Raw genomic sequence first — 26,831 nt, forward strand, 5'->3', positions numbered from 1 at the left:
TAATAAAATATGACAAAATGGACTTTCTATGAAACAGAAATAGACGTACAGATATAGAAAACAGACTTGTGGTTTCTGGGGGAGGGAGAACAGGAGGCATGGAGTGGGAGTTTGGGACTGACATGTATACACTGCTATATTTAAAACATATAACCAACACAGAAAAGAATAATACTATATTACAAATAATTTTATGACAATAAATTTGACCTTAAAAGAAAAAACACTTTATTTTGGAAATTTTAAATTTACAGAAAAGCTGCAAAGATAGCACAGTGAGTTCTTATATAGCATGTATCCAGTTTCATTGAATGTTAACATCTCATCTCATCTCATTTTTTTGGTACATTCAAAAAAACTATGTGATTTGGTACATTCACTATTAACTAAACTCCAAACTTCATTTGAATTTTATCAGTTTTTCCACTAATGCCCCTTTTCTGCCCAGGATACACCCAAGGCATTATATTGTATTAACTTGTCATGCCCCCTTTACCTCTTCTGGCCTTGTGATGGACTTTATTTTTTCTGATAGTTTACATTCTTGTTTCTTTTTCAAAAATTGTGTTTTATTGCGGTATAGTTGATTTAAAATATGTTAATCATGAGTTCAATTTTTAAATATATTAAATATGAAGTATATGCAATGTCCAGATATATTTTGCCTCCTCACCTCTTACTTTTGATCTAGCAAAAGTAAGTACTTTTGATGTAGTGGGAAATTGTTTCCCCATAATCTTCCACAATCCAACCCAGTCTTCTGGGATAGACTCTTTTAGTCATTTCAGGATAAATTACTGCCTTGTGTTATAGATTACTCTCCAGCTGTTCCTGACCTCAGATATTTGCTTTTTTAAAATACAGTGGTAAAAATTATCATCTTATCTTTTGTTTCTGGATAGTTCTAAAAAAGATCTGTGAATCTCTTTAGCTCTTCCTAGAACTCAGGTTCCACTGACAACGACCTGACTCTCTGATACTGGATCTACACACCCATGCAAGTCTCCAGACTTTCCTAGGTTTTCTTGGAATGTTCCCTCACCCCACCCCAATCTTCTTTCAATATTGTCCCTGACTCTTGGCCTACTCTGTAATCTCCTCAGAATAATTCTGGCAGTTCTCTGTACCTAGCCTGGTAGTCTAACCCACTTCAGTGATCTCTGCCCTATCCTGGAATTGCTCATATATGCTTGTGAGTTCCTACAGGGTAGGGATAGGACCTTAGTCTTTGTCTGCTCTACAGTGCCAGAGTATAGCCAAGCCACTAAAGTTTCCCAAGGTGAGTCGTCGTCCACCTTTTTCATAACACGTGTCACATGCAGCTGCACATGTAATGAATTCACTTGCTGTCTTTGCGCCATCCAAGCACTTGGCAAGTAAACTAAAAACACAAAAAGGAAAACTTTCTGGACTTCCAGAGTAGTCCTGCATTCAGCCTTGGGGAAATCTGACCCTGCACTCTATCCATTCCACATGTGGGAGGAGGCCTACTGCACATGTTGGCTTTGCCTCCTCCAGTCCTGGAAAGCTGGGTATCTTCTCTGACCTGACCCTGCTCATGAGGCCAAGAGGAGAGAAGAATTTACCCAACGGAGTGCATGGGAGAGCTGTGGGTAAAGAGAAACTGAAAGCCTTTGCAGGGCCTTTTCCTGACTTTACCCATCTTGACTTGTAGGGTTAGGAAAAGGTGTTTGTGGAGGATAAAAACCAAATGGATGACCATCAGAAGGCCCTATAGGAATGATGTTGAGGAAGGGGACATTGGTTAAAGACCCGAGGTAGCCACATAAATGTAGATGTAGAACAAGAAAAGGGAGTTCAAATAGAGGCTGGAGGCCCACAGGTATAGAGCGGGCCCTTATGGCTGTCTTTAAAGGGTTGAATACTCTGTTCTCATAAAACTGAAATCTATTTGGCTCCTTAGCAGTCACCCTTGTACCAAAAGTTTCAAGTGAGCTTCAGAGAAGTTTTGTCCCCTGAGAGTTCCTGGGTATCTAGCACCAAGGTACTCTCTGGCCACAAGGGGGAGCCAGCTCTCTATTACAGGGATCATACCTCGTAGGCACTGAAGAGCTGGCAGGGGTCTGGGATGGGCCAGGGTGCCTCTGATTTGTCAAAACAGGTGATAGTTGAGGTCTGAAATGTACTGGGGTTTCTAGTGTGTGTTGGGTCCACCACTGAAAGGTGTTCAACTCTGCCAGAGTTCCCTACATTCCTTTGCAAACACTGGCTAGGAGATGCAATGCTCACTTCATGTTAAAATGTGTGGATGTAGCATTCATTCTAGTGATGAGGATCCTGTCGTGTCGGGATTGTTATTTTCTGGATGTCCTCTGTTGGGGACACAATTTCTTCTCTCTTTCCTTGGAATTAGCTAAGTTCCTACTGCTCCTTCCTTGTGTGATCCTGTGTAGGAGTGAAATATATGTGTGTGTATGTGTGTGTGTGTGTGTGCACATTTGTACCTACATGTTGGAGATGGGGGAATATAAAGAAGCTGGAATAAGATCTGGGTCAGTGGCCACTGAAAATGGAATTGGGAGGTAGGCGGAGAAGTACAGAAACAAGCCTGTTGTTGGGACCAACATATGCCATTCTTCCTGTTCCCCTCTGATCTATTGACTTTGATCTATTAACTCTGATCAACTGAGAGTGGAAAGTTAACTTTTCAGAAGACGACATTCAGTTTTACTTCTGAAATCGGAATATGCCAGGGGAAGTGGAGACCACTGGCTGCAGAGCAAGCTCTCCCCCAGGAGAGAAACTGTCTCCCCACCCTGGACAGCTGGTGTTCCTGAAGAATGGGCCTCTCCTCCCACCACACTTGCTGCTGGTCCAGCAAGTCTCCAAGGGGTGGACTGGGCTGGGCTTGCCCCCTCCACGCGCCCAGAAACACCAGTTCAAGGCCGGGCAGGTTTGAGGGTCTCCAGGGGGGTCCGCCTTGCGCTTCCGACTTGGCCGAGAGAGGGCGCTCCTCACAGCCCCACAGATGGAGCTGCAGCCAGGTGTGCCTGGGCCTCGGGGATGGAGCACTGGAGCACTAGAAGAGGAGGCTCAGCAAGGCTATGGGGATCACCTGTAGGGAAGAGGCAGGGAGAACTGAAGCCTGAGAATACGAGGTCATCTGAGGAAGAACCCTGGAGGAGCTCACGTATTCAGTGTGGGAGTCAGAAGCTACCAGGTTGGATGAAAGAATAGAAGGGAGTTTCCAAAGACTAGAAGTTAGAATGAGGTGGGTCAAGAGCAGAGAGAAGCCTTCATCCTGACCCAGAAAACTTAATCCAGGCCTGGTTCATGACCCAGTTCAAAGACCCCTTCTCCCTCTCTTTCCTAACTCCCCTCCAGGCAAAACTGAAGACCCCTTTTCTGCACTTCTGTAGTACCTGTTTCACACTTCCGTGATACTTGTCACAACCCACGTTGCCTCCATGAACAGGGAACTCCTGGCAGAGTGTCACTGAGCTTTGTAAATTCAGTGCCAAGTCAAGTTCCTGACACACTGCAAGCACTCAGAAGAGTGAAAGTGAAGTCACTCAGTCGTGTCCGGCTCTTTGCAACCCCATGGACTGTAGCCTGCCAGGTTCCTCTGTCCATGGGATTCTCCAGGCAAGAATACTGGAGTGGGTTGCCATTGGTGTTTCCTAAATGACTAGCAGTTGGTGAGTTACCTGTTCCTTCTCGTGTGAAACCTGGACACGGAAGATGGGAGCTTCCTGCATAAGCGGCTGAGGGAAGTGGATCACCTGAAGGAGGCTCTCAAACCATCATGCTTCAGCTGTCTGGAGAACCGATGTGGAAGAAGCGGGAAGGTCAATGATGGGCTAGAAGGCCAGGGGAGCTGCGAATGGGGTCAAGGAAGGAAAAGCAATCAGGAGATGGGGAGGCTGGGATCTCGAAGACCAGTCAGAGAATTCATCCTGGTAAGCAATCCCAAACTCAAATCCCCAGATATAAAGGAAAATTGGGCTAAAAGCGTTGGTGGTGGGCCTTGATTGGCTGGGTTAAACTCGAGAATTAATAGCAAATTGATCACATTTTTGGCCACATCCCACCAACCCCAGAGGCTGGTCATCTTAAACTGAACTCATTCCCTCTGGTTTCCTACCAAACCACATCCATCTTTTATGCTGCTTGTAAGACTGTTCATCTGAAAACTTTGCTTCTATTTTTTTTCACCACCCTTCTCCTCTCCATGTAGTTCAGCTCTGTTCAATAGAAGTAAAATGTGAGTCACATATGTAATTTAAAACTTTCTAGTACTGCATTAAAAAAGGAACAGGTAAAATAAATTTTGGTCATTTTATTTCATCCAATATATCCAAAATATTATTTCAACTTATAAACAGTATTAAAAATTAACTATGAGTGAGATATTTTATAATATTTTTGTACCATGTCTTTGAAATCCAGTTTTCATTTTATAGTCACAGCACATTTCAGGTCAAGTGCTGAATTTCAATGCAAAAGTGAAATAAAGTCCTACCAAAAGAATAAAGTTGTATTTAATGAAAAAAATTACACTGCTTCACTTTTTAAACAAAATGTAGAGTTCAGTTCAATTCAAGATCTCCAGTAGTCACAGATGACCAGTGGCTGCCATCTTGGACAGCACAGATCTAGCTACATTTGGCAAGTCTAAATTCCTGTTTGGTTTTTAATCTTCCATAATTTATCACCTTCCTGCTCCTGCATCACCCCTCACCACTCTGTGAAAATGACTCCAGATCTTTTTCCCCCACATATCATGCCTAATCCCTACTCTGGGCCTCGGCTAATGTTCCTTCTCATAAGAATGCCCTGCCTTTCACCTTTCCCTGCCATAACCTGCAGGCCTAGCTCAAACATCGCTTCTTCTGTGAAACCTTCTGCTTTGCTATAGTGCCTAGATTCTATTTTCTCTGACATTCTACTGGACCGCAGTAAGGATCATGCAATTTGACACTTAATTGTTCTCTGTTTCAAGTGTTGGTTTTGTCTCTCCTCCATTAGCTGGGCCATACTGGGATGGTAAGGATTGGATCATGTATACTCTGGCCCCCCTGACCTGCCCCAACTTTGGAAACAAGAAAAGCATGAAGGCTTTTTTTTCCCAGTTGACTGGTTGGTTTTACTCATTTAAAAAAGTTGTTTTGAAAAAAAAAAAAAAAAGTTGTTTTGGGGCCCTGGTGGTTGCTCACTAAATGACCGTTGGCTGATCCCTTTCATGTAGAGCTACCAGATTTAGAAGATTAAAATGTTGGATATCCAGCTAAATGGAATTTCAGATGGATTATATATATATATATATATATATATATATATATATAAAGAGAGAGAGAGAGAGTAAGTATGTCTCAAATATTGCATGGAATATACTTACACTAAAAATTATTCTTTATTTATCTGAAATTCAAATTTAACCAGTGTCCTGTACTTTTCTTTGCTATATCTAGCAACCCTACTTTCAGGACCATCTGTTGTGCTATCTGCTCAGCATCCGTTTCTCCTCCTCCTGGCATCAGCACCTTGATTTTCCTCTGGGGAATTATTGTTCCCCCATTCTCATAGCTACATGTGACATATGTTTGATTGACGCTCACTTCCTGCCCCTTCCTCCATTGGAACACATGACCCAGGCCTAGGCAGAGAGGGCTGCTTTCCCCCAAAGAACAGTGACTGGCTAAGGGATAGGCATGTGAACCAAGACAAGTCAATGAGAACCCTCCCTCAGGTATTTGCAGGAATCACAGGGACAGATAAACTCTCCTTCCACCAGGGTTGCTGGATTGGTAGGATGTTAAGCTGGCACTGCTGGTGGCCAGTTTGCCACCTAGTGGAGAACACCTGCCTGAGAATTAGAGTGACCCAGAGGAAAGCAGAGCTAAGGGCTGAAAGTTCTCAGTTCAGTTCAGTTGCTCAGCTGTGTCCGACTCTTTGCGACCCCATGAATCGCAGCACACCAGGCCTCCCTGTCCATCACCAACTCCCAGAGTTCACTCAAACTCACGTCCATCGAGTCGGTGATGCCATCCAGCCATCTCATCCTTTGTCGTCCCCTTCTCCTCCTGCCCCCAATCCCTCTCAGCATCAGGGTCTTTTCCAATGAGTCAACTCTTCGCATGAGGTGGTCAAAGTACTGGAGTTTCAGCTTTAGCATCAGTCCTTTCAAAGAAATCCCAGGACTGATCTCCTTTAGAATGGACTGGTTGGATCTCCTTGCAGTCCAAGGGACTCTCAAGAGTCTTTTCCAACACCACAGTTCAAAAGCATCAATTCTTCGGCACTCAGCTTTCTTCACAGTCCATCTCTCGCATCCATGCATGACCACTGGAAAAACCATAGCCTTGACTAGATGGACCTTTGTTGGCAAAATAATGTCTCTGCTTTTGAATATGCTATCTAGGTTGGTCATAACTTTTCTTCCAAGGAGTAAGCATCTTTTAATTTCATGGCTGCAATCACCATCTGCAGTGGTTTTGGAGCCCCCAAAAATAAAGTCTGACACTGTTTCCACTGTTTCCCCATCTATTTGCCATGAAGTGATGGGACCAGATGCCATGATCTTCGTTTTCTGAATGTTGAGCTTTAAGCCAACTTTTTCACTCTCCTCTTTCACTTTCATCAAGAGGCTTTTTAGTTCTTCTTTACTTTCTGCCATAAGGGTGGTATCATCTGCATATCTGAGGTTATTAATATTTTTCCTGGCAATCTTGATTCTAGCTTATGTTTCATCCAGCCCAGCATTTCTCATGATGTACTCTGCATATAAGTTAAATAAGGAGGGTGACAATATATAGGCTGGATGTACTCCTTTTCCTATTGGAACCAGTCTGTTGTTCCATGTCCAGTTCTAACTGTTGCTTCCTGACTTGTATACAGGTTTCTCAAGAGGCAGGTCAGGTGGTCTGGTATTCCCATCTCTTGAAGAATTTTCCACAGTTTATTGTGTCCACACAGTCAAAGGCTTTAGCATAGTCAATAAAGCAGAAATAGATGTTTTTCTGGAACTCTTTTGCTTTTTTGATGATTCAGCAGATGTTGGCAGTTTGATCTCTGGTTCCTCTGCCTTTTCTAAAACCAGCTTGAACATCTGGAAGTTCATGGTTCACGTATTGCTGAAGCCTGGCTTGGAGAATTTTGAGCATTACTTTACTAGTGTGTGAGATGAGTGCAATTGTGTGGTAGTTTGAGCATTCTTTGGCATTGCCTTTCTTTGGGATTGGAATGAAAACTGACCTTTTCCAGTCCTGTGGGCACTGCTGAGCTTTCCAAATTTGCTGACATATTGAGTGCAGCACTTTCACAGCATCATCTTTCAGGATTTGAAATAGCTCAACTGGAATTCCATCTAATCACATGGACCACAGCCTGGTCTAACTCAATGAAACTAAGCCATCCCCTGTGGGGCCACCCAAGATGGGCAGGTCATGGTGGAGAGGTCTGACAGAATGTGGTCCACTGGAGAAGGGAATGGCAAACCACTTCATATTCTTGCCTTGAGAACCCCATGAACAGTATGAAAATGCTGAAAGTTCTAGAGCACATCATTTTGCGTATCTGGATCTAGCTACCTTGGGACTCTTGCCTAATAGTTATAATTTCACAAACACACATCTATGTGTGCACACAGACTTCTTAGAGAGGAGGACAGACTTGATAGGAGGAGGAGGAGAGGCACAGAATAAAAGTCAGCCCTCACATCTACACATCTCCATTCCTCTGAAATATGCTTCTTATGGCAGCCTAGGCATTGGGGCCAGGCCCCACCCAGCCCCACCCCATCACATCCTACCTGCAGATGGCCAGGGCTCACCAGAAGAGCTTAGAGTTATGAATGAGGAGGTCCAATATGTGGTTTTGGAGAATCTGCCCAAGAAGCACATGGGCCCCTATACTCATTGTATTCAGCACCCACTTGGTGCTTAGCTCATGCTGGAACTTCTAAATATGGCAGATATATGGGGATATCGAAAATGAGGGATCAGTAAGCAGCAGAATAAACAGGGCCTTATTATAAGATAGGAATCCAGGGATCAAAAGTGCAGACAAAATTTGCTTTGGTAATGGCTGATACATGGTTACTGATCAATACCATGGTTACTGTGATGTTTATTAAAAAATTAATTCAATTCTTAAAACAATCCTATGAAATAGATTTTTTTCTGTACCACTTCTACATATATGGAAACTAGAAGTCAGAAGTAAAATAACAATAGTGAAACATAGAATCAGGACCTAAATCCAGGTCTTCTGATTTAGTGATAAGCCACAATCATTTTTTGGATATGAAATCACAATGAAATTGAAAAGTTGTACAAATACATGGGACTGTATTAATTATCACCTGTTCCTGGCCCTCATATCTTGCATTTGTAACATCTTTGAGGGTACCAGGCATCCAGTAAAGGAACTGAGGGTATTAAGTACTTGGATCTAACCAGGCTGAGGAAACAGGATACTACTACTACCACCTCCTTGTTCTGCAGCCCTATAAATAGCTGGTCACACAAACCCCTGGCAAGGCCTATATTGAAAATACTTGACAAGTGATCAACAAACACTCTTGAGTTTAAGAATAGAAATCTGACCAATCAGAATAAAGCTGGCCAGTATGCAGTACTGATGCTATTGGCTACATGTCAGACTATGCAGCTGGGGAGATATCAATCAAATATGAGTTATATCACTAACCGTTTGGAATAGGAAATGGCAAGCCACTCTAGTATTCTTGCCTGGGAAATTCCATGGACAGAGGAGCATAGTGGGCTACAGTCCATGGGGTCACAAAAAGTCTGACAGGACTGAGCACACACAAACAAACATAAAAATATCTAAGTTTTACATATTTGAACCTAGACAGGTTCATTTTAAAGTTCATGTGGAGGGCTTCCCTGTAGGTCCAGTGGTTAAGAATCTGCCTTGCAATGCAAAGGACACTAGTTCAATCCCTGGTCCAGGAAGATCCCACAAACTTCGGATCAGCTAAGTCCATGTGCCACAACTACTAAGCCTGTGCTCTAGAGCCCATGCTCTGCAACGAGAAACCACCAAAATGAAAAGCCCTGCACTGCAACAAAGAGTAGCCCCAGCTTGCCGCAACTAGGGAAAGCCTGCATATAGCAACAAAGACCCACCACAGCCAAAGTAATAAAAATAAATAAACCTTATAAAAAATAAATTCATGTGGAAAAAGGGCAGTAGTTATACAGAAGAGTATTGAAGCAAGGACTAGCCCTTATCAGACATTAAATATACCATAAAGTATCTATATTTAAACAGTATGATATTAGCACATCAATAGACAGACACAAATTTCCAGAAATAAACCATTGCACCTGGGAACTGAGTGTTTGATACAGATCGCATCTCATATCACTTATGAAAAGATGAAATTTAAAAATATATACTGGGAAAATTGTATAGTCTTCAGAAAAATATAAAATTGAGTCCATACCTCACCCTATACACAAGAATAAGCTCCTAATGATAGTTTGGGACTAGCATTTAGGCATGTCTATATATAAAGCAGATAAGCAACAGGGACCTACTGTATCTTATATCTTATAATGACCTATAATGGTGAAGAATCTGAAAAGGAATCATATATACTATATAATTTAATCACTTTGTTGTACACCCAAAACTAACAGAACATTGTAAAATAAACAGACTTCCATTTAAAAAATGGTGTTAATAAAAGAGAGCAAGAGAAAGACCATTTTTACTAGAAGAAAACATGTACTAAAAGAAAACACAGATGGAGTTCCTTTCCAGTCTGGGGGTGGGGGTAGGGTGAGGGGTGCTTTCTGTTTCTCAAGATACAGATTCAATAAAAGATAGACTGCTAAGTTTTACCCCAGAAATATTAAAGCAAAGACTTTTGTATTGTTAAAACTCATAGAAAATATAATATATAGAGCCCCTTGAACAACATGGGTTTGAACTGCAAGGGCCCACTTATACATGGATTGTGTCAATGGTAAGTACACAGTACTACAATGCTCCTGTCCCAGGAATGTGGAGAAGGAGAAATCATGGGTACACAGAGTCAACTATAAGTTACACCATGTTCCACTGTGCAGAGGATCAGTGCCCCTAACCACTGCCTTGTTCTATTGTTACCTGTTTATCCGAAGTAAAGGACTAATATCTCAAATTTATAAAGAATTCACAATCAAAAAAAAAAAAAAAGAATTCACAATCAAGGGATCATCAAGACCACCATATCATTAGAAAATGAGTGTATTTCATATATTTTACAGGGCTTCCCAAGTAGCACTAGTGGTAAAGAACCTGCCTGCCAATGCAGGAGACAAAAGAGACTCCCTGCGTAGGGAAATCCCCTGGAGGGGGGAGCATAACAACCCACTCCAGTATTCTTGCCTGGAGAATCCCATGGACAGAGGAGCCTGACGGGCTACAGTCCATAGGGTAGCAAAGAGTCAGACAGGACTAAAGTGACCTAGCAGCAGCAGCATGTATATACATAAACACACAGTCAAATGCCCTGCAGAAGAGACTACCCAAATGACCTTGCACATGTAGAGCACACCTGAACGTGAGAAACAATGAGGAGGAGTTCTACAGGAGCTTCCCTGGGAGTCCAGTGGTTAGGACTCCATGCTTTTCACTGCTAAGGGCCTGGGTTCAATCTCTGGTCTGAGAACTAACATCCCACAAGCCGTACAGCATGGCCAAAATAGTTAAAAAATAAATTTATAAATAAACCACTTTCTTTAAAAAAATAAAAATAGAGATGCTTTTCAAAACAGAGTTCTATAAACCAAAGTGCAGTTATTTTCAGTGTGCCTCACAAAAGCACAAAAGAGTATATATAGTAAGCTGCTTCCTGTATAAGAAAGAAGTGCAAAGCATACACGCACACGCACACTTTTTTGGTAAAAAAAGACACAGGAGGAGAAGTCAGTCACAAATGAAATTGTTACTTGCAGGAATGAGTAGGAATGGGAGGGAAGGAATAGAGAAGAAGACAACTTCTTAAGTTCTGACTTTTAAATCATGTTATATTTCCCTTGTGGCTCAGCTGGTAAAGAATCTGCCTGCAATGCAGGAGACCTGGGTTCAATCCCTGGGTTGGGAAGATACCCTGGAAAAGGGAAAGGCTATCCACTCCAGTATTCTGGCCTGGAGAATTCCATGGACTGTATAGTCCATGTGGTTGCAAAGAGTCAGACACAACTGAGTGACTTTTACTTTCACATTTTACACGTTCAAAAGATAAAATTAGATCAAACACTGAAAAAAAATCTGGAATTGAAAACAAAAACAAATGAACCTAACTGTATCTCACATTAATAACATAACCACAAAGAAAAAAATTAATACAAGTGACTTTTGAACATTTTATCTACCTTGAGTGGGATGTGACCAAAGGACAAAAAGAACTGCAAAAATCTTGACCACTTCTTGGTAAGTTTGTTGGTGACAGTGGTACGAGGGTAGCAGTTCCGAAACTGGTATTCACTGCAGGACTGAACAGGTGCATAAGTATACTGATGATGTTGGAGCAGAGTACATGTATATATATGTGTCTTTGAAAACATATGTCTTTATATATTTCCTTTTCTTTCTACTGAAAGGGCTTGGAGGCAAAACAAGCCAGGAGCAGTGAGCATACCAAGTACCTAGCTCTCTAAATATCAATTTCTACTGACAATCAGGGTTCCTTGGAAAATGATTGATCTCATGGCCAGAACCAGGAGAAGTATAAGGTGAACTTGGGCCAACATTTTTGTGCCCCTACATTTTGTGCTTCTACATGTGGAGAGGGGCTTTCCTGGTGGCCCATTGATAAAGAATCCGCCTGCTAATGCAGGAGATGTGGATTTGATCCCTGGGTTGGGAAGATCCCCTGGAGAAGGAAATGGCAACCCACTCCAGTATTCTTGCTTGGCAAATCCTATGGACAGAGGAGCCTGGCAGGCTATAGTACATAAGATCACAAAAGAGTCGGACATGACTGAGTGACTAACAACAACATGTAGATAGGGAGAAACCATGGATACAGACAGTCAACTGTAAGTCATACTATTCTCCCCTGGGTACATAAACACACACACACACACACAAATGTAAATAATGAAGAAGAGATTTATAAACTGGAGAGATTTTCAGTATATCTTGTTAAGCAAAAATGCAAGGCATAAAAGAGTGTATGATGTTGCATAAGAGAACAGGAAAAAAATTTTTTTTGCAAAAAGCAGCACAGTAGAGTGTTTAAATGCTAATGTGGATAGATATGTCACAAGAACACAAGGGCCAGCTTGAATGAGCTCGCATTTTGAGCATTAAAATGAGTAATAACAGGAATAGATTAAAACACACTGAGCAACAAAAATTCATGAGTTCATATCAGTACTAAACAAATGTAGATAAGATGGGGAGAGAAGAGAGATTTTCTTCACAGAAGAATGCCAGCTAATAAATGTAGACAGAAGGGTAGAAACAGAAAAATCACCATTTGAAAACTTTCACAGTAATAATTGATTCAACCAAGAATCATTAGCGGATGCTAAAATCATGGGTGAAAGATGCTGAGGAATAAGATAAAAAGAAGCCTAACAGACACCACCTTGACCAAATGATCAAACATAGCACCACCAAACAAAGGGACAAACTGACATCAGGAACCTCCCCATGTGATACAATGATAAAGGAGCAGCCACATCTATGCAGGATCCTGCCCCCAAATTTAAGGTGAATATAATGAGAAAACAATCAGGCAAATCCAAAGTGAGGCACATACTGGGAAACAATTGGTCTAGACTTCTAAAACATTACTGTTTTGATGAAAAACATAAAAAATGACTGAGGGACTCAGCCAGATTAAAGGAAACTAAAGAAACATAATGAAATGCAATGCAGCGCATTATTCTTGATCAGATCCTGGATCCGGAAGATAAAAACAATACAAGAATAATTGGGGGCATCTGAATATAGTCTGTATAAGATAATCATGTTGTATTAATTGTCATTTTCTCGAGCAATAATTATGTGGTAATTATGGAGACAAATGCCCTTTGTTCTTAGGGAACACAGTAATTTGTGTCAAGTATCATATCTCCAATTACATTTCAAATGATTCAGGGGAAAAAAGAGATGAAGCAGATGTGGCAAAATGTTAATGACTGGTAATCTAGCGAAAAGCATATGGGTGTTCATTGTACTATTCTTGCAATTTTTCTGCAGATTTAAAAGTTTTCAAAATAAAAGTGTGGGCAGATTTTACATCAAAAATATTTCTACAACTAAAGATTTATAAGCTTTAAAAGAAGCCTCCTTATTTTAAACAATGTCAGTACATTTAAAAGATAAAAAACCAGAATCAAGCAAAAGACAAAAACCACACAAACACATACACAAAAACTCATAGATCTGACCATGTAAAAAGGTGTAAATAAAGTGTCTCGACATCAGAAACGTAGAAATTAAAGATAATAAACCAGGGGAAAATATAGAACGGGAAAAAAGGGCTACCATCCTTGCTATATATACTCCCTCTTATAAATTAGTAAGAAAAAAATACCCTAAAAAAGAATGGGTGAATATGCCCAAAAGATATGAAGAAGCAATAGAAAAAGATAAATATATTCAGGAAGCAATAGTAATTGCTTCTAATGCAGGGGGGCATGGGTTTAATCCCAGGTCTGGAAACTAAAATCCCACACGCTGCAGAGTGCAGTAAAAAAAAAAAAAATATATATATATATATATATATATATATATATATATATATATATTCAAAGGCCAACAAATATCTTTAAGCAGCCAATCTCCATAGTAATGGAATATAAATTCACACTTCAATGCCTTTTGTTTTTCCCTTTGCTGATTAGCGAAGATTCAAAAGAACAATGCTACCCAGTATTTTAAGGGTGTGGGGGAACAACCAATTTTACCCTCTGTTCATAAACCTTTTCGGAGGTACGAATATGCATCAAAAAACCTTTAAAATTTTAGACATACTTTAACCCAGTGATTCCACTATTGGAGGTTTATACTAATGAGAGTGTCAAATATGTGTATAAGGATATTCTGTGCAGCACTTTAATAAAAGCCATAATGTTGAAACTATAACATCTAATGACTGTGGTTAGAGTAAAAAATGATGGTCCATCCATTCCAAGGAATACTATACTGACATTAAAAATGATGAAGCAGAGAGCTTCCCTGGTGGCTCAGTGGTAAAGAATCCACCTGCAAATGCAGGAAACATGGGTTTGATCCCTGGTCAGGATTCCATGTCCCTCAGAGCAACTAAGCCCGTGGGCCATAACTACTGAACCTGTGCTCTAGAGCCCAGAGCTGAAACTACCGAGCCCATGTGCCACAGCGACTGAAGCCTGAGTGCCCTAGAGCTGGTGCTCTGCAGTAAGAGAAGCCACCTCAATGAGCAGCCTGCACACAGCAAAGAAGACCCAGCACAGCCATAAATAACTAAATAAGTAAAGAAAGAAAATTTTAAATGATGAGGTAGGGACTTCCCTGGTGGTGCAGTAGATAAGAATCCTCCTGCCAAGGCAGGGGACACAGGTTCAACCCCTGGTCCAGGAAGATTCAACATGCCATGGATGCAACTGGGCCCATGGGCCACAACTACTGAGCCTGGCTCTATAATCTGTGTTCCGCAAAAGGAGAGGCCACCACAGTGAGAAGCTCGTGCACCACAACGAAGAGTGGCCCCACTCGCCGCAACTAGAGAAAACTCATGCAAAGGAACCAAGACCCAGCACAGTCATAAGTAAGTAAATAAAATTATGAGGTAAATAACATTAGTACAGAAAGGTGTTTATAATTTTAAATAAAGAGAAGCAAGTTAAAAACAGCATGCCGAGTATACTATTTTTATATAAATATTTTACATATGCACTAAAAAATAGAGAGATATTCTCTAAAATTTGTCTGAGGGGTTTTCCTGGAAGAAGATGAATTATGGATGGTTTCTTTCCTCTTTGATTTCTGTATTTCTGAAAGTTTTGACAATAAAAAAATATATTGCTATCATAGTTACAATTTTCTTTAAAAATACAGTGCTTTAAAATACCACAGATTATCATTCCCTACTATATCCCCCACCCCTGGGATAGTACCTGGTATGTGACAGGTACTCTAAAACTATTTGCTGAATGAATGAATAAAAGAGTCTCACACAACTCATGGACATGGTTGAAATTTATACCATATGGTGAAATAAACCATGGATTTAGAGTCACAAAACCTGGGTTCAAACTGGGTTCAAATCCTGACTCCTGGACTTCCCTGATGGTGCAGTGGATAAGAATCCACCTGCCAATGTAGGGGACTTGGGTTCGATCCCGGGTCCAGGAAGATTCCACAGGCTGTGGAGCTTCTAGGCCCTCACGGCACAACTACTGAGCCTGCACTCTAGAGCTCACACGCTGCAGCTACTGAGGCCTACAAGCCCAGATCCTATGCTACACAAGAGAAGCCACAGCAACGAGAAAGCTGTATATGGCAATGAAGAGTAGGCCCCACTCGCCACAACTAGAGAAAGCCCGCCTGCAGCAGTGAAGACCCAGTGCAGCAAAAAGCAATAATAATTAATTTTTAAAAAGCCTGATTTCTGTCTTAGTTGTGTAGTCATGATTACAATCCCTTAATGTCTTCATTTCAACTTTCTCATTTGGGAAATGGGGACATTGAACACACAATCCCTAGGAGGTTGTTAAGAGGATTGAGAAAACATACATAAAATATTTTGTAAAGTGCAAAGGCCTCTGTGTATGAGGTATTATGACTATGAAATGGAACCTATAAGTGTGAAGAAGTATATAGCATAAAAGGAAGGGGTCTAGACAAGGTGGGTGTAATTGGAAAAGACTTCTGAGAGATGTGAGAGCTCAAAAGCAATAGTGAATGTGGAAAGCATGCCAAGAGAAATAGGGATATGATGAATGAACACCATTTAGAAGGAAAGACAAAGATATACTTTGAAAGGAGTGTGGATTCCCTGCTCAGGGGGAGAGGGACTTCCTTTGAGTTCTGAAGGCAGGTAAGGAGCACACCAGCTGTTGTCTGGTCAAGTTGGGAAGCTTCCTGGAGAAGGTGGTTTGAATAATGGATGAGGCCACATCTGTCCAGCCCCACTTTTCAGGGGCCTGGTTCTGCCTCCTGGAGGATAAGGGATGTTGTGTGTGAAAACTGAGGACCAGAGATACGTAAAACTGCTTTTTCTTTTGGGCCACAAAGCAGAGCTGAAGTGGCATCCAGACATCCTGGTGCTCACTCCAAACCCTAAACTGCAAAGTGCACCCAAAGTGATTATTATTGCTACAGTTACTACCAGCGCTTGTACTGATCATAATTTCCTTAGTGAGCAGGGACTGTATCAGTGTACTGTTATCTGCAGTGAACTCATAGGAAAACTTGCAAAAAAAATATGCCTCAAAGGCTTCTGCATAGTGTAGATGACTCTAGTATTGATAATTAACCTGTGAAAAAGGACAGAAGAATATCTGTCAGCTGATTGGTGGCCCATCCTATATTTTGCATTTTTCTCAAGAGAACTGAATGGAGCAGCCCATTGACTTGAGAACTCTGCTTAGTGACCTGGTAACACAAGAACACAAGATGGCAGGAATACACAGAAGAACTATACAAAAAAGATCTTCATGACCAAGATAATCATGATGGTGTGATCACTCACCTAGAGCCAGACATCCTGGAATGTGAAGTCAAGTGGGCCTTAGAAAGCATCACTAGGAACAAAGCTAGTGGAGGTGATGGAATTCCAGTTGAGCTATTTCAAATCCTGAAAGATGATGCTGTGAAAGTGCTGCACTCAATATGTCAGCAAATTTGGAAAACTTAGCAGTGGCCACAGGACTGGAAAAGGTCAGTTTTCATTCCAATCCCAAAGAAAGGCAATGCCAAAGAATGCTCAAACTACTGCACAATTGCACTCATCTCACACACTAGTAAAGTAATGCTCAAAATTCTCCAAGCCAGGCTTCAGCAATACGTGAACTGTGAAATTCCAGATGTTCAAGCTGGTTTTAGAAAAGGCAGAGGAACCAGAGATCAAATTGCCAACATCCGCTGGATCATCAGAAAAACATCTACTTCTGCTTTATTGACTATGCCAAAGCCTTTGACTGTGTGGATCACAATAAAGTGTGGAAAATTCTGAAAGAGATGGGAATACCAGACCACCTGACCTACCTCTTGAGAAACCTATATGCAGGTCAGGAAGCAACAGTTAGAACTGGACATGGAACAACAGACTGGTTCCAAATAGGAAAAGGAGCACGTCAAGGCTGTATATTGTCACCCTGCTTATTTTATTTAACTTCTATGCAGAGTACATCATGAGAAACGCTGGGCTGGAAGAAGCACAAGCTGGAATCAAGATTGCTGGGAGAAATATCAATAACCTCAGATATGCAGATGACACCACCCTTATGGCAGAAAGTGAAGAGGAGCTAAAAAGCCTCTTGATGAAAGTGAAAGTGGAGAGTGAAAAAGTTGGCCTCAAGCTCAACATTCAGAAATCTAACATCATGGCATCTGGTCCCATCACTTCATGGCAAATAGATGGGGAAACAGTGGAAACAGTGGCTGACTTTATTTTTCTGGGCTCCAAAATCACTGCAGATGGTGACTGCAGCCATGAAATTAAAAGACGCTTACTCCTTGGAAGGAAAGTTATGACCAACCTAGATAGCAATTCAAAAGCAGAGACATTACTTTGCCAACAAAGGTCCATCTAGTCAAGGCTATGGTTTTTCCAGTAGTCGTGAATGGATGTGAGAGTTGGACTGTGAAGAAGGCTGAGCGCCAAAGAATTGATGCTTTTGAACTGTGATGTTGGAGAAGACTCTTGAGAGTCCTTTGGACTGTGAGGAGATCCAACCAGTCCATTCTGAAGGAGATCAGCCCTGGGATTTCTTTGGAAGGAATGATGCTAAAGCTGAAACTCCAGTACTTTGGCCACCTCATGTGAAGAGTTGACTCATTGGAAAAGACTCTGATGCTGGGAGGGATTGGGGGCAGGAGAAGGGGATGGCAGAGGATGAGATGGCTGGATGGCATCACTGACTTGATGGACGTGAGTCTGAATGAACTCCGGGAGTTGGTGATGGACAGGGAGGCCTGGCGTGCTGCAATTCATGGGGTCTCAAAGAGTCGGACACGACTGAGCGACTGAACTGAACTGAACTGAACACAAGAACTTGCCCAGCTGGCTTTGTGGAGGTCATATAACCCTTTCTACCCTCCAGCCCTGGGTTTTCCTTGTTGTTGTTGTTGTTGTTTGGCCATTCCACACAGCATAAGTTAAGTGTTAATGGCTCAGTCATGTCTGACTCTTTGCAACCCCATGGACTGTAGCTCACTAGGCTTTCCTGTCCATGGGATTCTCCAGGCAAGCATACTGGAGTAGAGTTCCGTGTCGATTCCCCAGAGGATCTGCCTAACCCAGAGGTCAAACCCACATATATTGCGTCTCCTGTATCGGCAGGCGGGTTCTTTACCACTGGCACCACCTACACGGCATGTGGGATCTTGATTCCTCAGCCAGGGATTGAACCTGTGCTCTGCAGTAGAAGAGCAGAGTCTTAGCCACTGGACCACCAGGGAAGTCTCAGCCCTGGGTTTTCTAATTCCTGGGATCCCTCCTTTTCTGTGCCCCACTGTAGACGTTACCTCCTCATCCCTCATACCTGGATGAAGTTCCCTTCATATTTGAAGAAAAGCAGTGGCCATGTGATGCTGATGATGGAGGGGAAGGGCTTCTTCAGAGGGATCTGGAGAGAGAGAGAGAGAGGAGCAGGAGCAGCATCTCCAGGAAGACCTGGCTGTCACCGTTCCCTGGGGTCCCCTCCTCAAGTCTGGCCCTTCACTGGCAGGGACTGCCCCATGGTGCTGTGTGCCAAGGCCTGGATGTTGGGTGTTGGAGGTCTTCTCCTACAGCTGCTCCACCAGTGTCTGCACCTCCGTGAGGCTGTCTAAGGAGAGGGAGAGGCCATCAGAGTGGAAGGGCAGCTCTCTGGCAGCTCTTCCTCCTGCCCTGGGGCCCAGTCAGGATACATACTGCTGCCCCCACCTCTGGGCAGACAGCCTAAGACCTGGAAAAGTGATAGTTCCTCTGAGTCATTCTGCTGCCTCCAGCCACTCACCCCACCATTCCTATCTTCCCTCTCACCATCCAGGGTGAAAATGAAGAGCACAGTGTCAGTTTCTGTGAGGGACGGCAGGATGGAAGTCAGGAAGTCTTCCTGGGAGAAGGAGAAATGGGGACCCTGGGGCAGAAAAAGAGGAGAGAATCCCTCCCATGAAAAACTCTGGCACACAGACTTGGAGACCAAAGAGGCCCTTAGAGGACATTGAGTCCAGAGCTTTTATCTACAGATGTACAATAAAAAACCAAGACTCAAAGAAGTAAAAAGTGTTTTGCTCAAGATGACGCAGCTGATGGAAGAGCTCTGGATTAGAGCCAGGTTACGGGGGTGAATTCAGAGCTTCCCACACTGTCTCCATGCTGCCCCAAAGCCTCATGACCTTTAACCCATTTCCCCTTCTCTAGAAAGGAATCCCATAATATTCCCCTATCTGTTTCCACCTTCCTCTTTTTCCCACCCTCTGCACACTAGTTATCTTCCCAACTTCCCCACATCCCATCATCTTTCCACCTGGTTGATAAGCTCAGCCGCCAGGTTAAACATGCCACTGCGATCAGCAATGAGAGAGCCATGGACATCTCGGAAATCTAGGAAATCAGGGAGAGAGGAGTGAGAGGCTTCATAGGAGAGGAAGGTTCCAGGCTTGGAAGGTGTCAGTGGGACTGGGAGGAAAGTGGCAAGCGGGCTGCAGGGTGTGGAGTAACACACATGGGAGGCCATAGCTAAGCAAGGGATCAAGGACTGAGTGAAGGTTCAAAAGAAGGAGCATTTGACTGAATGCCTATCTAGATAGAGCAGGATGAACACTGAATAAGGCGCCCCGCCATGGGTTGGAGTAGGAAAGAATTTGGATAGCAGACCGATTGGTTTGGATCAGGAAGAATCAGGAGGAAAGTCTGGACAGGAGTCCCATCGGCACCAAAGGTATGCATGCACTCTACTCCATCCATGATGGCAATGATGCCCAGGGTCTGCCAGCCAACCAGGTACACTTGGCCTTTCTCACCAGGCTGAGTATGGGTCAGAGGTCAGGACGTGAGAGGAGCGATCACAGTGAAAAAAGTTCAGAGATCAGAGAAAAATACAAATGGAAGAGCATAGGAATAAATGAGCCAAAAGCCTATCCTGACCCTCTAACACACAGGTCCCCATCCCTAGAACTTCTCATATTAACATATCCCATAGAGTCTCCGCTGCTTTCAGAACATTCTCTGCCCAAGCCACTTCCCCCCTCCAAATATATATCTACATACCTGCTGCTGGCCTGTTTCATCAGGGTGGTGATCTTGGGGCTTTGACCATAGGTCACCTGAGAAGCCCACTTAAATGTCTGCAGGATTTCCAAAAGGCATCTGGGAGAAAGGTGACCATCTCCCAGGGCAGGCCCAGTGCACCCTTCAGAAAACCCAGGTCCCTCCCATGCAATTCAAGGGAAGGCACAATTCCCTTGAAACTAAGTTCTGCTGGTCCCTGATGGAGGTGCAGGAATAAGGGCCAGATTGCGTTCAAGAAGGGCAGGAAGGGCTTTGGTGGGAAGACTAAAGAGCAGAGAGTGGGAGAGAGCATCCAGAGCACTGAGAGGAGGATGGGATCAGAGAGTTGACGAGGAGGTAAGTGAACCACATGGAAGCCAGGCAAGAGACCCTGGGGAGGGGAGCAGGCACACAGCAATATGACCTCTACCCCACATGGCCTGGACCATCCCCAAAGCAAAGATTCTCAGAAGCCACGTTAGCTTTGGATGTCCCAGGTGGGCACAGGGATCAGGTCTGGACAGGAGAAACCCAGGGTCCATTGGGAACAAGCCAGGTGCCGTGACCGTGTCATGGGACCACCAGTGTCCCCATCCAGCTCCCTTCTCAGGGAAGGACCAACAGGGCCCCAGTCTTGGTGCTAAGCCCAGTCTCCAGGTCTGGATATGCCATTCCTCCATCTGCACTGTCCCCCCAGCTGCCCGACTCTCATCTGTCTCTGGTCCAGATCCTCCCTACCTTGGAGATGCTGCAATGCCCCATCTACAATGGTCCACAGTCTTGTGGGCTGCTGGCAACAGGGCTTCCAGAAGGATGTTAGTGGTGCTTCTACTTTTCATCCAGAAGGAGTCACTGAGGCCCTCAGGTTGGGGAGTGATGATGGCACCCAGGAGAATCTGGGAGTGGAAAGAGGGTCCTGGAGTTTATTAGTTAGTGACCACTGTGTGTGCAGTCTGCTTACAGTGGCTCTTGGACATGTGCTCTGGTTAGTGGCCACTCCACAGGTATTTGTAGGACTAGTGGCCCCCAGTGTGCTGTGAGGAGGAACGCTGGGTTGAGAGCTTAACTGAGAGAAGAGGAGAGAGAAAGAGCCCCACTCTGGTCATTTCTATGGTACTTTCAGGACTTTGGAGACAAAGCCAGAATAATGAGTCTTCCATTACTTGGGGATAAGGGTTTTCAGAGAGGATTTTTCTTTTTCCCAAGAACTTTCTCCCCACTACATCCTCCCCTTTTTAAATAGCAGTTTACTAATCCAGACACCACATTTCCTGTTCTTTGGACAGACCGATGAAGCAGCCATAACATGATATGTGACATGACACACCAAACAGATAAAGAGATAACAGCAAAGAGAATGATAAAAAGAAGAGTTTGAGAAAAGGAGATTAAAAGTAAATAATTGCAGAGAGGAGGAGAGATGAGTCCCTGGGAGATGAAACATCCAGAACTTGTGGGTGATATGGAATTCCTGCCTTCCAATCTCGCAGAAGGAAGGTCAAGGAAATGTCACAGACGTGCCCATCCCTGGCAGAGAGGATCAGGGATTTGGTTAAGGTACTTTGTAAGGTGAAAAGAAGAGGAGATGATGCTAGTGAGATGCAGTCACAATCCAGAGACAAAAGGAACAGGAGCACAGGAGACTTAGAAAGTCCAAGTCAATTTTGGAGACTTTTAGAAAGGCAGAAGAATGAAACTGCATGCCATTGTTTTTAAAATCCCATATTTGAAATTTAAACATATAAAAGAGACATAAAGCAGTTCACCAGTCTACTTGATACTTTCTATATGGTAAGATCTACTGGAGAAGGAAATGGCAACTCAGTCCAGTATTTCTGTCTGGAGAATACCCACAGAGGAACCTGGCAGGCTACAACCACGGGGTTGCCAAGAGTTGGACATGACTGAAGGAACTTAGCAAAACAACACTCACACACACAGATGCAAAAGAATGTCTTTAAATAGAAACTTCCCCTAGACCATTTAGGTCTTTAACAATTACTGATTTAAGAGACAGGGCCAGAACGGAAATAACACATCTTAAGACGAAAAACAAAATGAGAAAATAGGATGTGATTTACAACATTTCAGTAGACACACAATGCCAGGAATCCAGACAAGATGTAACAGAAGCTAAAATCAGAGGCCCTCGATGGCAAACCATCCTGAGTTGGGGGCAAGAGGTAGGGGCAGTGGCAGATCTCACCCTAGTTGCAGGATTGAGCACAAAAGCTTCCTGTTTCTCTTGCAGTTTCTGCATCTGCTCTGCTATTTGTCAGAATGTTGAACTCCAGTCTTCAGTGGGATCATTTTTAGGGCCCAAAGAGAGACAGAGGGGGGATTGTCTGTAAGAACCTAAAGGAAGGACCTCAGATGGGAATCGAGATCAGAGACCACATTGGGATTGGGGTCAGAGGTCTACAATTTCCTAGAGAGATGTGCTTTGATGCCCACAGGAGCACTGTGTCCCTGAACCTCAAGGATGAGGGTTAAAACATTCAGCAACTGAAGCCCAGAACAAAACCGACACTCCGGTGTAAAGTTCCAGCCTGAGACCAGAACTTCCTCATGACCTGGTCCTTCCACAGGTCTCATTGCCATGACCACACTAGCTACACCCTCTGCAGGTACCTGAGAGAATGCCCATCAACCAAATGTCATAATCACCACCTATTCAGTTTTAGGGTCCATCAGAAGCTTTTCCCATTCCTGGAAATATATTCTGGAAATCTCTCCAAATAGTGAACCCCTCACTAGCTGAAGTTCCTACTGAGAGAACCAAGCTACAAGGTCTGAAGTATAGCACCTAACAGTTGGGAACCTCCCTTGAATAAGTTAATCAGGAACAAGACAAAGAGTGGATGAGGAGAGCAACAGGTTTGTTATCTGCTTAGGTGCAACCACAGAATCTCAAAGAATGGGGATCTTCTGTGGTTGGCTCTCCAGGCTTTGAAAGGGGATAATTTGGGAATTACTCACCATGGCAAGAACTCAAAAAGTTATTTCTGTCTATGGCTTCCCTAACTTCCTCTTTTCATTGCATTCCAGAAAGGTTCCCTCCCTTCTTGAACTATTTTAATATTTTTTTCATCTGCATTACTTCTGGGTCAAACAAGTTTCATATGTTATATACCTACTGGGTAAAGTGTTTTCTATAACTTGTCCTCAAACTACTTCTGAAACTTTCTACAGACCTCAGACAGAGGAGACCTAAGCAGAGAGAGGAGAGTGTTTACTGTGTGGTTGAAAACTGAGATTCCCAGACGTGGCTGATCATCAAAATCACCTGGGGAGGTTTGTTTTTGTTTTTGTTTTTTTTTTAATAATTACCCATTTCTGGATTCCATGCCCACTCTGAGAATCTGCCTCAGAAGTTCTGGAGTGGAGCCTCCAAATCTGTATTTTAAAAAGCTTCCCAGACGACTCTGAAGATCAGCCAAGTTTGGGAGCCACTGATTTAAGGAACAACTGGAAGATCTCCACGCCTACATTGTTTGAAATCCTTCATTTCACTTAGTCACAGTGCCTGAAATTAGCATCCACTGCAGCAGAAACATTTTTGGTAAAGGAAGGTCCTCCATTAAAAGAGATCATTTATACCTTCATGTGAATTACACCACATGCCTGGAATCTGAGAGTTGAAAAAGTCTCCAAAAGAACTCAGCTGTCCCTCTCCCCAAGACCACCACCAGATACACAAAGCAACTGTTGAGTAATCAACAAGCCTTTGCTAAAATACCTCCAGTGACAGGAAACCCTCCACTTCTTCAAGAGGCCCACTCCAATGGTTTATTTAGCAGAGTTTCCCCAACCTGGCTGTACATCAGAATCTCCAAGGATGCTTCCAAAATTCAGATATTTCAGGACCTTACCTCAAGCCTACATCAGACCTCTCCTACAAAAATCTCTCTTACGTTTTTTTAATACTCTCAAGGCAGTGCATCCACAGAATTACAATTAAGCATTATTGGTTTAATATGCTGACCTTCTTGAGCTCAAAGTGGCCGTTTAGACAGAGAATAAGAGGGAGGTCATTTGGAGGCACAGGGATCTCGGGAAAGGGGAACAGGATGGGGATGTGAGTAGCCAGAGAGGGACCCAAGGGGCTTGTGGAATGAAGGAGAAAGGGCTCTAAAATAATCAAAATAGGTAAAGGAGAGAGAGTAGGCGGCTAGTCAGCACTCACTACTTCTTCTTTGAAAAGAGGCTTGGGGCCCACAGCAGATGAAAGTACTGGTCTTTGTGGGATCATTTTCCTGAGCTCATTCTGTCCTCTGACCTGTGTTTTTCTTACCTCTTCACTCTGCTTTCAATGTATGCTTTCTTATCTATCCTTTGTAAGCTGCCTTCAGTCCTTTCTGAAATGAGAGAACAAACCAACCGACCAACCAAAAGCTTTCTAAGCTAGAAACACCCTTTTTTTACTTTTTTATTCTGAGATTTGGTGAACAAGGCTATGTTCGCCCTGCCCTCTCTTGTGATCGTCCTGTAATTTTCACAGGTTCCCTCCCAACCTCCCCCGGGGCTCTGGACATGACTTTTCACTACAGAAGGCTCACCTGGCCATGCTTAATGGGTTGAAACCAACCAGGACTGGCAAAAAAGTCTGGGTTATCCACGCAGTAGTTCATCTGGCCTGCCAAAAAAGGAGCCTAGAGAGGGAGGAGGGCACCATGAGGGGGTTACTCTGGCGCTGCCCGGGGCCCATGTGCATCAGAATACCCCCAAATGCTTGTTTAAATGCAATTTCCTGGGCCCAGTTAAAATCTACTGGATCTGAATTTGAAGGAGAGAACCCCATGAACCTACTTTTTTGTATTATTATTTTTATTTTTGGCTGCACTATGTAGCTTGCAGAATCTTAGTTCCCCAACCAAGGACTGAACTGCGGCCCCCAGCAGTGGAAGCACTGAGTCTTAACCACTGGACCACCAGGGAATCCTTTGGACCTATGTTTTTTTAATTTTCTTTTTCTTTAAAATTTTACTTATTTATTTTTGGCTCTGCTGGGTCTTTGTTGTTGTGAGGGCTTTTCTCCAGCTGCAGCAAGCAGGGGCTACTCCCCAGTTGTAGTGCACAAGCCCCTTACCATGGTGGCTTCTCCGGTTGGGGAGCACGGGTTCCAGGGCTTGCAGGCCTCAGTAATTGCAGCAAATGAGTTCAGCAGCTGCAGCTCCCGGCTCCAGAGCACAGGCTCAACAGTTGCGGTGCACAAGCCCAGCCTCTCCGCTGCACTGGGATCCTCCCTGATCAGGGATCTAACCCACGTCTCCTGCATTGGTAGGCAGATTCTTCACCACTGAGCCACCAGGGAAGCCCTGGACTTAACATTTTTAACAAGTTCCCCTGAGAAATCTGGAGGAAAGTTTGAACATACTGAACTGAAAGCTTCATGAGGTCAGTGTCCTGCTCTCCTCACGTACCTCATTTCACATCCAGCCCTTGCTGGGGTCCAGGCTCTGCTGAGTGAATCCTGAGTCAGAGTCAGAGCTGTGGAGCTGAGAGGAAACTTGGGGTCCTCTAGCCCAGTGCTTCTCAAACTACCTGGGAATCTTGTTAAAATGCAGAATCAGGCTCAGTAAATCCCAGGTGGGGAGGCCTGATATTCTGCATTTCTAACAAACCCTGGGTAATACTGGTGCTGCTGGTGTAAGGACCACACTTTAAGTAGCAAGGGACTAGTCCTGGGTCAGCTTTTTCTGCAGAGAGCCAGAAGGCAAATTTTTTAGGCTTTCTGGGCCCTATGACCTCTGTTCCACAACTCAGTCTTTAAAGCATGAGAGTGGCCATGGACAATATGTAAACATAAATGGCTGTTTCAATAAAACTTTATTTACAAAAACAGGCAGCAGTTGGACTGACCTACCAACATAGTTGACTGACCCCTGGACTTCTCTGTTTTGGTTGTGGAAGGGATTGGTACACAGTTATTCTAAGATAGGATCCCTTCCCCTTGATCCACATGCATACAACTGGATCCTAATTAATCATAAAATCAAACTTCTTTATGCAAATCCTTTCTGTTTTCGAGCTAAATCTACATAAATCCTGTCAATGTCTCTTCCATGCTATTCCACTCCTATGCCTGCTTTCCTGTAAAATTGATCCACACAACCCATCTTCATACTCACAGAGTCCCACCGAAGCGCCGGTGACAATCACCCTCTTCTTCCCAGCAGCCACCTAGGAGGGGAGGCCACCAAGAGGATTCCAGATACAAACCTACTGTGAGGATGTCAGGGCAGGGATTTGGGTGGGGGAGGGGTGGGAGAGGTGGGGGATGGGCTTTGGCTGGATATTGGGGCTTTGATGTTCCCATGGGAAGGAATGGACAGAGGTCTCTGGCTGAGTGTCAGTGGAAAACACAGACCTTCTTCAGTTCCTCAATCCTGTCCAGGGCACTATATTCTGTCCCCTCCCTAGAGGCCACCACAGACCT

The 26,831-nt window shown here is 43.5% G+C and overlaps 1 protein-coding gene across 1 annotated transcript in view; it reads right to left on the minus strand.

Annotated features, from left to right (window-relative positions):
* Window positions 1-216: 216 nt before the first annotated feature.
* Window positions 217-26,831, minus strand: part of GCKR (glucokinase regulator) — a 29,177-nt gene continuing 2,562 nt past the window's right edge. The window contains 20 exon segments of the mRNA XM_027555790.1: window positions 217-2,984; window positions 2,987-3,035; window positions 3,038-3,076; window positions 3,669-3,775; window positions 5,030-5,039; window positions 7,765-7,920; window positions 18,681-18,764; window positions 18,861-18,905; window positions 18,907-18,965; window positions 19,163-19,259; window positions 19,650-19,728; window positions 20,055-20,149; window positions 20,389-20,491; window positions 21,131-21,288; window positions 22,599-22,704; window positions 24,952-25,002; window positions 25,004-25,044; window positions 26,035-26,036; window positions 26,524-26,575; window positions 26,763-26,829. Coding sequence (XP_027411591.1) covers window positions 2,689-2,984; window positions 2,987-3,035; window positions 3,038-3,076; window positions 3,669-3,775; window positions 5,030-5,039; window positions 7,765-7,920; window positions 18,681-18,764; window positions 18,861-18,905; window positions 18,907-18,965; window positions 19,163-19,259; window positions 19,650-19,728; window positions 20,055-20,149; window positions 20,389-20,491; window positions 21,131-21,288; window positions 22,599-22,704; window positions 24,952-25,002; window positions 25,004-25,044; window positions 26,035-26,036; window positions 26,524-26,575; window positions 26,763-26,829 — 1,696 coding nt within the window. The 3' untranslated portion in view covers window positions 217-2,688.

This window comes from Bos indicus x Bos taurus, chromosome 11 (assembly GCF_003369695.1).
Source record: "Bos indicus x Bos taurus breed Angus x Brahman F1 hybrid chromosome 11, Bos_hybrid_MaternalHap_v2.0, whole genome shotgun sequence".
NCBI classification, from domain to species: domain Eukaryota; kingdom Metazoa; phylum Chordata; class Mammalia; order Artiodactyla; family Bovidae; genus Bos; species Bos indicus x Bos taurus.